General features: G+C 40.7%; 1 protein-coding gene across 2 annotated transcripts in view; it reads right to left on the bottom strand.

The window, feature by feature from the left end:
• ROR1 (ROR family WNT receptor 1) overlaps positions 1-14638 on the bottom strand; it is a 470970-nt gene that overhangs the window by 135722 nt on the left and 320610 nt on the right. For both annotated transcript variants that reach the window (XM_086390352.1, XM_086390353.1), the window contains exons 3-4: positions 6769-7056; positions 6074-6104 (exon numbers count right to left, since the gene is read on the bottom strand). In XM_086390352.1, coding sequence (XP_086246478.1) covers positions 6074-6104; positions 6769-7056 — 319 coding nt within the window. The remainder of the gene's footprint in view (positions 1-6073; positions 6105-6768; positions 7057-14638) is intronic.

Here is a 14638-nt window from a genome sequence, read left to right as displayed (position 1 = left end):
ACCCACTGCAGTATTCTGGCCTGGAAAATTCCATGCACAGAGGAGCCTGGCAGGCCACAGTCCATGAGGTCACAGAGTTGGACACAACTGAGCGAATTTCATTCACACACATACATGCAGAGCTAATAAATGAGTTTAGCAAGGGGATAAAATTAAATTGGAGAAGGAAACAGCAAACCACTCCAATATTCTTGCCTGGGAAATCACATGGACTGAGAAGCCTGATAGGCTACTAGAGTCCTTGGGGTCGCAAAGAATTGGACATGACTTAGCAAAGACATAAAACTGACATACAAAAATCAGTTGTGTCTCTATAGAGTAGCAGTGAATAATCTGAAAATTAAGAAAATAACTTCATATACAATAGCAAGAAAAATAGTAAAATATTTAGGAATAAATTTAACATAAAGGAGTAAAATTATACACTGAAACCTATGAAACATAATTGAAAGAAATTAAATAGAAAGACATCTCATATTCATGCACTGGAAGATTTAATGTTTGGATGGCAACACTCTCCAAGTTCATCGATAGAGCCAATGCCATTCATATAAAAAACCTGGCTGGCCTCTTGGCACAGATTAACAAGCTGCCCCTAAAATTCATATGGAAATAAAAGGAAACTCAGAATAGGTGAAAAAAAGTCTTTAAAAAGAAGAATAATTTTGGAGGATGGAATGATCAGCTTTATGCATCAACTTGGCAAGGTATAGTTCCCAGTTTTTCAAACACTTGTCCAGTTGCAGCTGTGAAAATACTTTTTAGATGTGATTAACATCTGTAGTCAGCTAACTGTAGGAAATCATCCTCAATAAATGAGTGAGTTTGAGTCAATCAGTTGAAAGGCTTTTAGTGCAGAAGTAAGGTTTTCTTGATGAAGATGAAATTCTACCTGTGGACAGCAGCATGAGTACCTGGTGAGGAGTGTCTAGCCTGCCCCCCCTGACACTCTATCCTGTGGATTTCAGACTTGGCTAGCTAGCCCACACAATCATGTAAGCCAATTCTTCAAAATAAATCTCTTCACTTATACATGCTTATAATATTTTACTGGCTCTGTTTTTTTCAGTAGAACACTGACTGAAAGTGAAGACTCACATTTCCTGATTTCAAAACTTACTACAAACTACAGCAATCAAGACTGTGTGGGGACCCGGCCCGAGGAAACTCACATAGATGGGTGGAGCAGAATTGAGAGTCCAGAAACAAACACATACATTTATAGTTAATTGGTTCTTCACAGAGTGCCAAGACAATAGGTAAAGAATAGTCTTTTCCACACACTGTGTTAGGAAGACTGGATTTCCATGTGCGAAAGAATGAATCTGGATTTCCTACCTCACATCACAGGCAAAATTTAACTCAACATGGACCAAAAGCCTAAACAAAAGAACTAAAATTATAAAAGTAAGAAGGAAAGATAGGAGTAAACCTTTGTGACCTTGTTTCAGGCAATGGTTTCTCAAAGGCACAAATAGCCAACCAAAAAATAACAATAAATTGCACTTCATCAAAATGAAAAACCTTTTTGTTTCAAAGAACATTATTAAGAAAATGAATATTTTTCTCCCACAGAGTGGGAGAAAACACTTGCAAGTCATATATCTGATAAGAGTACAGTATCCAAAATATGTGAATAACTCTTAAAACTAAAGAATAAAAAGACACATACACACAAAACCAATTTAAAAATAGACAAAGGATTCAAACAGACATTTCTCCAAAGAAGATGTACAAGTACCTAATGACCATATGAAAAGATGTTCAACATCATTAGGCATTAGGAAAATGCAAATTAAAATTACAATTGAACAAAATCACAACTTCACATCCACTAGGATGGTCATAATAATTAAAAATAAATGAAAGGAAAATAGGAGAAGTTGTAACCCTCGTACATTCCTTACAGGAGTGTAAAATGGCACAGCCCCTTTGGGAAACAATTTTGTAGTTCCTCAAAAAGTTAAATACAGAATAACCATATATCCATGGAATTTCATTCCTAGGTAGACATTCAAGAAAACAGAAAACACACACCCCACAAAAACTTGTACATCAACAGTGCAGCATTATTCAGAATAAGTGAAGATGGCAGTAATACAAAAGTCCACCAATAAACGAATGGATAAAGAAAATGCAGAACACAATGGAATACTATTCAGCCATAAAAAGGATGAAGTAGCCACACATGCTATAATGTGGACAAAGCTTGAAACCATTATACTAAGTGAAAGAAGCCAGACACAAAAGGACAAATACCGTATGATTCTATTTACATGATATACCCAAAACAGGTAAATCCAAAGAGACAGAAAGTAGAGGAGAGGTTATCAGAGGAGAAGATTCTTTATGAAGTGATGAAAATGTTTTAAAATAAGGTAATAGTGAAAGTTATACAACACTGAATATACTAGAAACACTTTACAAAGGTGAATTTTATGGTATATGAAGTATATCTCAGTAAAACTGTTATTAAAAAAAGTAAAAAAAAGAAGGCCCCTGTCCTGGGCCCACGTACCAAAAATACACAGAAAATAAAGTGAATGAGAGTAGAGTACACAGGGGATTCTCTGCTTCTACGGTTGTGCCACTGAGTGCTGGCTCAGTGACCCAAACCTTAAACATCCATGTCCATGATTTAACACTGCTCCGGTCCCAGGGATCGCTTCTCTGCATCTCTCATCCTATGTCTTTGAAACAGAAGACAACTGTGATTCTATCCTGTGAAGGTTTGTGTCATTGCCAGGGGGAGTGATGGACATGGCTTGGAGCATAGGAAAGCTTGCAGTGGCAAAAGCACTGCAGTAAGAGACAAATCAATCAACTTGTCAACTTCTTTTCAGTTTGAATACAATAGACTCTCATACAATAAACTATCATTCCAAATATAACCAAGCATTCATTTTCATGTATTTCAATTATTGCTTCTGAAAAGTTCTCACAAATAAGGGTAATATTTGCAAGAGTTTCACATGGTTGAGATAAATTTTTTAATATTAAGCATTATAAGTTGAATCATTTCTGCCCCCACGAAATTAACATGTTGAAGTCCTAATGTCCAGTAGCTCAGAACGTGGTCATATTTGGAAATAGGGTAACTTGATTACAGAGGTCGGTTGTTACCCTGTACCCGAGTTAAAACAGGGTCACTGGGATGGGCCCAAATACAATATGACCGGTATCTTAGGGAGAATGCTGTGAGAATATCAAAGCGGAAAATGGGGTGATGCATCTACAAGCCAAAGAATGTCAAAAGAATACACACTATTTGAAAATCCCATGGAAAACAACATAGGTATTCATTTTGCTGAAATGAAGGCAATAAAAGAAGTTTTAATGAAACTAATACATAACAATCTATGAATTACTTATAATATCTCTGGCTCATGAACAGAACATGTAGACATGAAGAAGAATCATTAAAGTGGTTAGTTTTGACAGTTCCTGGCTTCTAGTCATACAAATTTTGCATGTATTTTTAAATTTGGTCATTATGAAAGTATATTTGTCAACGTGGGAGGACAGAACAGATTTCACTGAACAGTTTGCTAGCTTGATTTACAACATTTAAATATGTAGACGTGTGGTATGTGGGCCTCCACTTGCGCTTATGCCCCAGGCTCCGATAATTGTTAGAGGCGGGCCAGGACCCAGCAATGACAGAAGAAAGCTAGCCCGCAGCTATGAACAGAAGCCAAACCAACGTCAAACTTGCTCTTACTACAACCTAAAATGCTATCCTGGAAGCTTCATGTGAAGACCTGATGCAGTCCCTAGGGGGAGTGGCAAGTGCCTCACATGCTTTGTCTTTCTGGGCCATAATCCCAAGGGCCCTACAAGCCTGTCCCCGTCTAGGGATGTGCTGTGGCCTCAACTGGTGCCCAGCCCTCGCCAGGTTACATACATCTAATACATCTCACCGCTCCAAACATCAGGGTGTGTCATGCACTTGCATTTGATTTCCTTGCAGTAACTCTTATGGTGCCACCTTCAAGCGACAAGAACACTCTTATAACCGCACTTCACTCCTGCCTTGGGAAAAGACTGTGCGGTCTGACAAAAGGCTTTCAGAGTGCTCCTGTGTGTTGATATCCCCCATGGCTATTATTTTGTTGCATTCTGCCTGTCCCCTTGTAGGGAGGTTTGGCATCTTGTTGAGGATACGGAAGGGGACTAGCATTCCATTTGGGAGTTAGTCTTATGAAGAGAGGAGCTCTTGGAGATAGGGTAAGTGGTGGCAACTGAGAAAGGAGAAAAAAGCAGGCTCTACTGCCAGTTTCTAAGGGAATGAAAGAAAAGGGTACCAAAATGCCAACCAGCAATGCCAAAATGGGGATGAAAATTGAGCTGCAGAAGGCCCTGTGGGATTTCCAACTTTGATTGTATTTTATTGTAGCTCCCTTCAAGCAAACATGGCAACTGTACAGTTCATGTTACCGCAGACTAACATGATAGATAAATGAACAGCTCACATAAAACAGAGTGCCTGACATCAAAGGATACTTTGAGCTATCACTGAGAATCTTTAAGGAACTTCAATAACCTTTCCATAGATATCAGCTCACAAAAGTGGTGTCCTATCTTTGTAAGAAGTTAAAAACCATGAGAAAATAGACTGGGTTTATCAGAAAGGCAGTAGCAAAGAAAGAAAGAAAACTTCAAGAAGCAAAGACATAAAAAGGTTTAAAAATACTTTTGATACTAAAAAAAGGAACTCTGATACAAATACAACAGGTAGAAAATCAACAGCCCAGTGTTTAAGAACAAAGGCAGATTAGTGAACCACATTAATCAACCTAGGACAGAGATTATCAGCTGCATTTGAAACTCAGATTAACAGGAACAAACAAGGTACCAGAGTGGGAACCATTTTTACAGCCGGTAACAAAAGTTTTCATCTTTGTTTAAATAAGACTTCAAAAGGATTCCATATATCAACAAATAAGCGAGTTCATTTAAAAAAAAGATTAACTTCAAGAAATGCAAGGCAGAGTGACCACACTTCTGACCTGCTTTAAGATCAATCAACATTTTCTACCTGGGTAAGTAGAATGCAATTAGCACATGAGTAATTTTAAAGACTTTTTAACAGTCCCCTTTAACTGGCTGATGAAATAGCAGAACAGTGTGGCTGAAAGCCAGTGTTTATTTTTACCCATTACCTGTTTTATTAATGGGATTGTGGGCCATTGGACCTCCAGGCACACACAAATATATTAAAATATCCCACACTGTAATTAAGAGGCACAGAGGGGATTAGAGCAAATTAAGCGGTTGTTGTATTTGCCATTGGTTTAGTCTAGGTCAGGCATTTGGATGCTCTCATGGCAGAGCCCAGTGAGTTTTACTTAAGAAATCCACAGAATATGAAATACATTTTCTTGCAGAGCAAGGATTTTAATAAGCAGGTCATCCCCAACCCCTGCCCAAATAAAAATATACACAAAGAAAAATGACCCAAGTGAATGCTCCTAGAATGAAAGAAGAGATTCCCTCAAACAGAAAAGGAAAACTGCATTAACAATAGGGTCAGTGAAAGAAACTGGATTTTGAGACTCAAAATGAAACAAACATAACTCTCATCCAGACAGAGGGCTTTCTTTTCCTCGGCAAGTCAAAACTTCTGCCTCTGAGTTCTTTAAAGGGAGTAAGAATAAAGTGATCACCTAGCAGATGACCTGCTCAATAAGTAAAGCATCAGGAATGAAGTACAGACCCTTTGAGGCAAAGGCTACAGTATAGGTTCCTAAGCCAGCACTGTTTCGCTTTTTGGTTTGATTTTACCAAATCCATTGTAACTAAATGTTAGTTTAATTTGAAAATAATACATGTAAGTAGATTCTTTGCTTTGATTGTTCAGAATCAACATTACCACAATTGAGATTACTGCCAGTGCTGGTCTCCTGTGAATCTTCATATCAAAGAAAAAGCAAAACGGAATGAGGGCAGGGCAAAATGGAATGAAATCTGGGAACACAGTGTTTTGACCCAAGCAGAGGACAAAACGGCCTTTGGCCTAGCAACCTCGGCAGAAACCCTTGAACATGACACGAAATAAGATGCAAGTACTTACGAAGATCCTGGACTTGCGGTGGGAGGGGGGCCTGAAGAAATGAAAGAAAAACAAAGAAAACAGTCAGCCTGGGTTATTGGAAGGTAAGCTTCAGTACAGTCAAACCATTACAATGTAAGGTTCTCAACCACCCCAAGGTGATATTTATTTTTCTGAAATTTATTATTTTGCTCCAGCTCCCCCAACCACCTCTAGGAAAAAACATACGGATGAGATTATCCCACGGTTTAGAGCCTGAAAAATGCTAAGACCAGGGTTGAAAAATGAGTCAACAGAGTAGGCATTATTATGAGATGCAGGGAGTTTCAGTGGGAGGCTGAATGAACACAAGGACATTGATGCAACCACAGGCAGGGGTCTTTGATACCAGCTGGATCAAAAAGGGGCACGTGTGCTGGAAATCTTCCTAACTTCTCTGGACAAGAAACATCCTTGTTGAGAAGAATTCACTGGTGTGGTGATTTAGAATTGCAGCGGAGGTTAGACCGATTTGGACCCTGCTCTTGCTCTGCTGTTTACTGGCTAGGTGACCTTGAACGTGGTACTTAACTGCTGGTTTATTTATTTCTAAAATGGGTACAAGTGTTCCAGCTTCTGTGTTGCTGGGCACACCCAGTACATGCTCATTTTTCCATCCCTCCTCACCCCTATGGAGGCTGAGAGTTAAAGGTCATCCCCGATAGGAAGCTGCTTACCGAACTTGACAAACAAGACTCCGGTGGTAGAAACCACCTTCTTGCCATTTGTCGCCACACACTGGAAGTAGCCTGTGTCTGTGGTGTCAAGGTTTCTAATCCGCAGTCGAGAGCCATAGTTGGTTGCCCGAAAGGAGATCCTCCGGGGCTCCTGGACCACAGGGGCATCATTTTTGAACCAGCGGATGGTGGGAGGCGGATTCCCCGAGACTTTGCAGTGCAGTTCAGCTGTCTGCCCCAGGGACGTGGTGATGTTATTCATCGGCTCATCGAGGGTCAGGTAAGAATCTGCGTACAGGGAGAAGCAGGCAGATGAGAGGGGCAGACCACCTCCAACAGACCCCAGTCACTTTGTGTGTCCCAGACCACAGAGAGACTTAACAGGAGCAGCATGGTGGAGACAGACGAGGCATAAAATTAGCCATTTATCGGGACCCACGACTACTAAAGAACCACCCACCGATCCTGCTGCTTGGAAGGAAATGTGTTACTAACTGTGGAATAAAACCCGGTTTTCAAATGATTGTGTAGTACCCATGGATAAATGGACTTTCCAGGCCAAGACAAAATGAACTTTTGTGTTTCAGAGTAATAAAAAAAACTACATGCTCCTTGTTATAAATGCAAATGATATAGTGAAGAAGAAAAAGAAGCAAAATTCACCTCAAATCTCCTCACCCCAAAATATATCCTTCGTAACATTCTGGCAAAGATCCTACCAGCTTGTCCACTTTTGATAAAAGAGAAAGTATGAAACACTGGAAAAGTAGGAGCAATATAATGTCTACATGGCCCAAGATCAAGAAGGATGCTGAAGATCTTCCTGCCAGTGATGATATAACAAGGGTTATGAAGGCCAGGTTGCTAGCAGACAAAATGATGAAGGAATGAAACTATTTCCATAACGTTACCCATGTCAACTGCAACACATTATAAAAAATTATTTCATGCATTCAATTTTTAATTGAGATATAATTTACATTCTATGAAATGTATCAGTCTTAATTACACAGCTCCTCTAGTATCAACAAATGCATGTGCCTCTGTAACCAATGTCCCTATCAAGGTATAGAACAACAGAACATTATCAATATCCCAGAAAGTACCCCCAAGATCCTCAATAGTCAATCACTCCTCCTACTTACAACCCCTCCCCAATGCCAGGCAACTATAGCTCTGATTTCTACCATCAGAGATTAATTTGCCTGTTCTAGAATTCACATAAATGGAATCATACTGTTTTGCATTTGGCTTATTCTGAGATTTATTACATTAAACATTTTAATATTGAATAAATTTTAAGTTTATTCTTCAATAATATTTTAAATATAGTTGTGGAATCCAGTTGCAGAGTAAATAATTGATTTAATTTTTAAAAACTAAGTACAACAAAGTTTAAAAATTGGTCAATTACTCAATACCATATATGGAGTTTTCTTTGACTTCATTTTTCTTGACCATTCATCCTTGGGTAGATCCCCCGCCTCAATACCTCCCATTGCCCTCTGTCCTTCCCTCACTAAAACCTGGGATGGCTTGCTAAGCAGCTGTCTTCACTGCTAGACAGTAAGCCCTTAGGAGCAGGCAGAATGTTTTGGTCATCACTGCATCCTCAGAGTATCCTACCATCTGGCAGCATTATCCAACAGCACTTTCTGCTATAATGGACGTGTTCGGTAATCTGCATTGTCTAACTGGTAGCTAGTAGTCACAAGTCGACCTATTTAGCAGATGAAATATGACTATAGTGACTAAAGAACTGAGGTCTTTTTTTTTTTTTTTTTAATGTGGACCATTTTTAAAGTCTTCATTGAATTTGTAACAAAATTGTTTCTGCTTTTTGCATTTTGGTTTTTTGACCATGAGGCAGGTGGGATCTTAGCTCCCTGACCAGGGATCGAACCTGAACACCCTGCATGGAAGGCAAAGTCTTAACCACTTGAATGCAACAGAAGTACCAGGAACTGAATTTTAAAATATAAGTTAAACAGCCACAAGTGCCTAAATGTATGGCAGCACAGGCAGAACACAGTAAATTTGTTGAATTTAATAGAATTTTATTGACAACTTGTTTTTGAGATATCTAACTGGCTAATTTATGCTAAAGCCTTTGACTGTGTGGATCACAATGAACTGTGGAATATTCTTAATGAGATGGGAATACCAGACCACATTACCTGCCTCCTGAGAGACCTGTATGCAGGACAAGAAGCAATAGTTACAACTCGACATGGAACAATGGACTGGTTCACAACTGGGAAAGAAGTACGTCAAGGCTGCATATTGTCACCCTGCTTATATAACATATATATAGAGTACAGCCTGCGAAATGCCCAGCTGGATGAAACACAAGCTGGAATCAAGACTGTCTGGGAGAAATATCAACAACCTCAGATATGCAGATAATAACACTTTAACGGCAGAAAGTGAAGAGGATCTAAAGAGTCTCTTCTTGAAGGTGAAAGAGGAGAGTGAAAAAGCTGGCTTAGAATTCAACATTCAAAAACCGAAGATCATGGCATCTGGTCCTATCTCTTCATGGCAAATAGATGGGGAAAATGTGGAAACAGTGTCAGATTTTGTTTTCTTGGGCTCCAAAATCACTGCAGATGGTGACTACAATCATGAAATTAAAAAATTATGACAAAACTAGACAGTGTATTAATAAAAAGCAGAGACATCACTTTGTTGACAAAGGTCCGTATAGTCAAAGCTATTGTTTTTCCAGTAGTCATGTATGGATATGAGAGTTGAACCATAAAGAAGGCTGAGCATTGAAGAACTGAAGCTTTCAAACTGTGGTGCTGGAGAAGACTCTTGAGAGTCCCATGGACTGCAAGGAGATCAAATCAGCCAATCCTAAAGGAAATCAACCCTGAATATTCATTGGAAGGACTGATGTTAAAGCTGAAGCTCTAACTCTTTGGCCACTTGATGTGAAGAGCTGACTCATTAGAAAAGACCCTGATGCTGGGAATGATTGAGGGCAAGAGGAGAAGAGGGCGACAGAGGGTGAGATGGTTGGATGGCATCATTGACTCAATAGGCATGACTTTGAGCAAGCTCTGGGATATGGTGATGGACAGGGAGGCCTGGCATGCTGCAGTTCATGGCATTGCAAAGAGTTGGACAAGAATTAGTGACTGAACAACAACAACTGGCTAATTTAACCACTCAGATGACTGTAAATGCTTTCATAAAGGCCAACAATAAATCATTCACTATTTGCTTTAATTTTCCACAAACAATTGGGTAGAGAGGTTGTCAAAGTCTGGGCAGCTCCACAGGAATGAGTCATGCATGTGAATGGCATTTATCATGTGTTCCTAATGTGTGAGGTGTGGTCAGAGAGTAGAAACTAGTTTACAGGTGGTTTTCTGGAGCTACTGGAATGGCTTTGCAGTTCTATTGGGAACCTAAAGAGTGGATAACTATGCACTCTCTGTAGAAAAGAAACCCAGAAGTAGCCGTCACACAACAATGCCAATATAAGCATAGCTATTAATACTTCATTGGGCAGATTCTGGAATTTAATTGTGTTGGAATCCAGTGTCTGTCCCCTGGGTGACTTTGGGCAAGTTACTTAACTTTTTCTATGCCTCAGTTTAACCAACTAAAAAACAGAAATAATAAAGAAGACTCTACCTGACAAAACTGTGAGAGGATTAAAATTAAATCGGGAGAGACTTGGAAGATATTTAAACTAGCTATGGCAAAGACGAAAGTGAAAGTGTTAGTCACTCAGTCACGTCCGACTCATCATGGACTGTAGCCTGCCAGGCTCCTCTGTCCATGAACTTCTTGAGGCAAGAATACTGGAGCAGGTTGCCATTCCCTTCTCCAGGGGATCTTTCTGACCCAGGGACTGAACCCCAGTCTCCCACATTTCAGGCAGATTCTTTACCGTCTGAGCCACCAGGGAAGCCCCATGGCAAAAGGTAAGCACTCAAAAATGTTAACCAATGGTCTATTATTTTTATTTTTCTTAAATTACTTTTAAGATTTTTTTTAATGTGGACCACTTTTACAGTCTTTATTGAATTTGTTACAGTATTGCTTCTCTTTTGTTTTGTTTTTTTGGCCACAAGGCGTGTGAGAATGCAGCTCCACAAGCAGGGATGGAACCTGCACCCCCTGCAGTGGAAGACAAAGATTTAGCCACTGGACTGCCAGGGAAGTCCCTCTGCTATTTTTATAATAACTTCTGTATAATGCTTTTACCTTGTCTCCTGTTAGCCTCTAACAATCCCGCAAAGTAGGAAATGCACAGAAATCACAATGCCTGGCTGCAGATAAGGAGATGTCTCGGAGATTAGCTGGTTGGCCCTGTGGTCACACAGTAAGTTGTACATTATACCCCAAGCTTCCAACACTAACAGCTTTGGGTCCTCAGGCTCAGCCAAGCAGCTAGACAAAGTCCAACTGTGCCAGCTGGTTAGTTCAGTAGTAAGAACAAACACACTCTAAGTCCTGCCATATGCCAGGGGCTTTACCTTAATATTTACCTGTCCAATAACCCTGGAAATGAGGAGCTGTTATAGCCGCTCGACAATGAGGAGACACAGGACCACAGAGGCTAAGTGACTTGTCAAGGTCTGGTTCAGTTTTCCCTGGTTCCAAAACCTAGCACTTTCCACTCCATCAGATGGCTTTGGTAGCTTGAGCTCCACTGAGGAGTGGGGGTAGAATTCAAATTTCTTCCTTAAAGAAGAGCTAGCGTTTACACATTTCCATATACAGCCAGGGTTGTGATTTTCCCCTACCTCCAGCCAGGATTATCCAGTGAATGGGTCTAAGATTTTGGCACGTGTTCTGACTGGTGTTATGGTTTCCCTCCCAAAGCCAAGTACCTCACTTGACCTGATATGCCCTGCAGGCCCTTCTCTTTGAGGCTACATCCTGTTTCCTGTCTTTTCAGGAGCACGCCTCCAGCTTTGAGTTGGAGGGGTGTCTTCAGTGGCAAGAGGTGTACCAGCTCCCAAGTACTCCCACAGCTTGGCTCTCCCTACCAGATTTCTACCTACTTTAAATATCAAAGCCAGCCAATATCAACCTCACTCCCCAGAGGCCAGAACAACAATTTTTGGGTGCCAAGCATCTCAGTGGTGAGATATCATCACTGAGGCATCTCATGACTGCTGAGTTTTAGTCAAGAAAAAAAAGCCATTTCTACTTTATTTCTTTGTCCCCGCCTCCCCCTCTCCCCGCCCCCCACCCACCCAGAGGCAGTTGCCTAAACTCCCAGCAAGCTTCTTGGCCCCCATAGCATAAAATGTAAAAGGGTGAACAGGAACATAACAACTTCTTTTGCTCCCAAAGCCCAGTTACTTCGCATGATACAGTCACAGACACACGGTTCTTCAATTTTTTTCTTCTAGGAACACAGATCAGCCCAGAGACAGAGAGTACTGTCGCTGGGTAGAGTACTTCAACCATTCTCTGAAAAGTGAAAGTGCTGATCACTCAGTTGTGTCCGACTCTTTCTGCCCATTAAGCTCCTCTGTCCATGGGATTCTCCAAGCAAACCCATCCTGACCCAGGAATCAAACGGGTCTCCTATAGTATAATCAGCCTGAACCATCAGGGAAGCCAGTATCCTCTGAAGCTGTACTCAAATTTATTGAAAACAATTTAGTATGGGCTGATCCAACTTCCAGATGCTCAAGCTGGTTTTAGAAAAGGCAGAGGAACCAGAGATCAAATTGCCAACATCCGCTGGATCATTGAAAAAGCTAGACAGTTCCAGAAAAATATCTATTTCTGCTTTATTGACTATGCCAAAGCCTTTGACTGTGTGGATCACAATAAACTGTGGAAAATTCTGAAAGAGATGGGAATACCAGACCACCTGACCTGCCTCTTGAGAAACCTGTTTGCAGGTCAGGAAGCAACAGTTAGAACTGGACATGGAACAACAGACTGGTTCCAAATAGGAAAAGGAGTACGTCAAGGCTGTATATTGTCACCCTGCTTATTTAACTTATATGCAGAGGACATCATGAGAAATGCTGGACTGGACGAAGCACAAGCTGGAATCAAGATTGCCAGGAGAAATATCAATAACCTCAGATGACACCACCCTTATGGCAGAAAGTGAAGAGGAACTAAAAAGCCTCTTGATGAAAGTGAAAGAGAAGAGTGAAAAAGTTGACTTAAAGCTCAACATTCAGAAAACGAAGATCATGGCATCTGGTCCCATCACTTCATGGGAAATAGATGGGGAAACAGTGGAAACAGTGTCAGACTTTATTTTCTGGGCTCCAAAATCACTGCAGATGGTGACTGCAGCCATGAAATTAAAAGACGCTTACTCCTTGGAAGCAAAGTTATGACCAACCTAGATAGCATATTCAAAAGCAGAGACACTACTTTGCCAACAAAGGTCCGTCTAGTCAAGGCTATGGTTTTTCCAGTGGTCATGTATGGATGTGAGATTTGGACTGTGAAGAAAGCTGACCACCAAAGAATTGGTGCTTTTGAACTGTGGTGTTGGAGAAGACTCTTGAGAGTGCCTTGGACTGCAAGGAGATCCAACCAGTCCATTCTGAAGGAGATCAGCCCTGGGATTTCTTTGGAAAGAATGATGCTAAAGCTGAAACTCCAATACTTTGGCCACCTCATGCGAAGAGTTAACTCACTGGAAAAGACTCTGATGCTGGGAGGGATTGGGGACAGGAGGAGAAGGGGTCGACAGAGGATGGGATGGCTGGATGGCATCACTGACTCGATGGACGTGAGTCTGAGTGAACTCCGGGAGTTGGTGATGGATAGGAAGGCCTGGCGTGCTGCAGTCATTGGGTCACAAAGAGTCAGACACGACTGAGCGACTGAACTGAACTGATCCACCAGATAAATCAACCCTCACAGGCTCTGAAACTGGAATGCCTACATTTACATCCTGGTTCTGATGCTTATCAGCTGTGTGACTTTGGGCAAGTTATTTAACCTCTCTGTGCTTCAAGTTTTGTTATCTGTGAAATTAGGACAATACTTTTATCATCCTCATAGGGTTATTGTGAGGATTAAATTAATTATACACAGTGTTTTGAACAGGGTCTGGCACACAGCAAGCAGCATATGAACGTTTCTGTTATTGTCAGGTTTTTTTTTTTTCATTTTCTCACGAATAACTTGTACTTAAAAATGAGGGATGATTATCCATCAAATTGATTAGTTTCCTGGCTGAGTTCAGTCCTGAATTTACAGAACAGGAGATCTGAGAGGTGAGGCCACCTGCCTGAAGTCACATAACTAGCACATTGCTGGCAAGAATAGTTAATTTGTCTGTGCAGCTCTAAATCATATTTACCTAAAAACAAAAACAAGGGTTATAAGACATCTTGAAATCAGTGTAGTAGCTGGTTCAAGCAGCATGTTTCCAGGAAGAACAAAGGAAATGTAAACAAATCTTTGTGTTCACTTGACAAAGGAGCCTTGTCATAAACACAGGGAATTTCGTTTTAACTTTTTACTAATAAAGAATAATGTTCGGTTTATTTGCCATCTGTAGCTGCTCACTTAGTAAGTAAAACAAGCAAATGGTCTGGTCCTCAGTTTGGCAAAGACTGGAAGCATCAGAGCAACATTTGGCTGAAACAACACAAAAGCATTTTGTGACCGGAATAAAATAAAGTAAAAACCCATGTCTAAATCATTACTATCACCCGTGTTGTTAACAAGCCCCTGGCTGTAATCCATTATCTTCCCAGAACTAGCTGGATCCTCCTGGAGCAAGCTCATGGGCCACGCAAAGGAACCCAACTCTCTGGTCTACACTCAGCACTTGTGGCTACTGCAGGTTTTAGACTATTCATTTCTTTCAGAGAACACTTGAGCCTCCCAGTGAAAGCAGCTCAGGGCAGAGGAAATC

The sequence above is a fragment of the Bos grunniens genome, chromosome 3, assembly GCF_055505025.1.
Source record: "Bos grunniens cultivar Pamir isolate PY7600 chromosome 3, Bosgru_T2T1.0, whole genome shotgun sequence".
Lineage (NCBI taxonomy): Eukaryota > Metazoa > Chordata > Mammalia > Artiodactyla > Bovidae > Bos > Bos grunniens.
The sequence above is the reverse complement of the archived record's forward strand: the minus strand, read 5'-3'. Positions and strand labels throughout refer to the sequence as shown.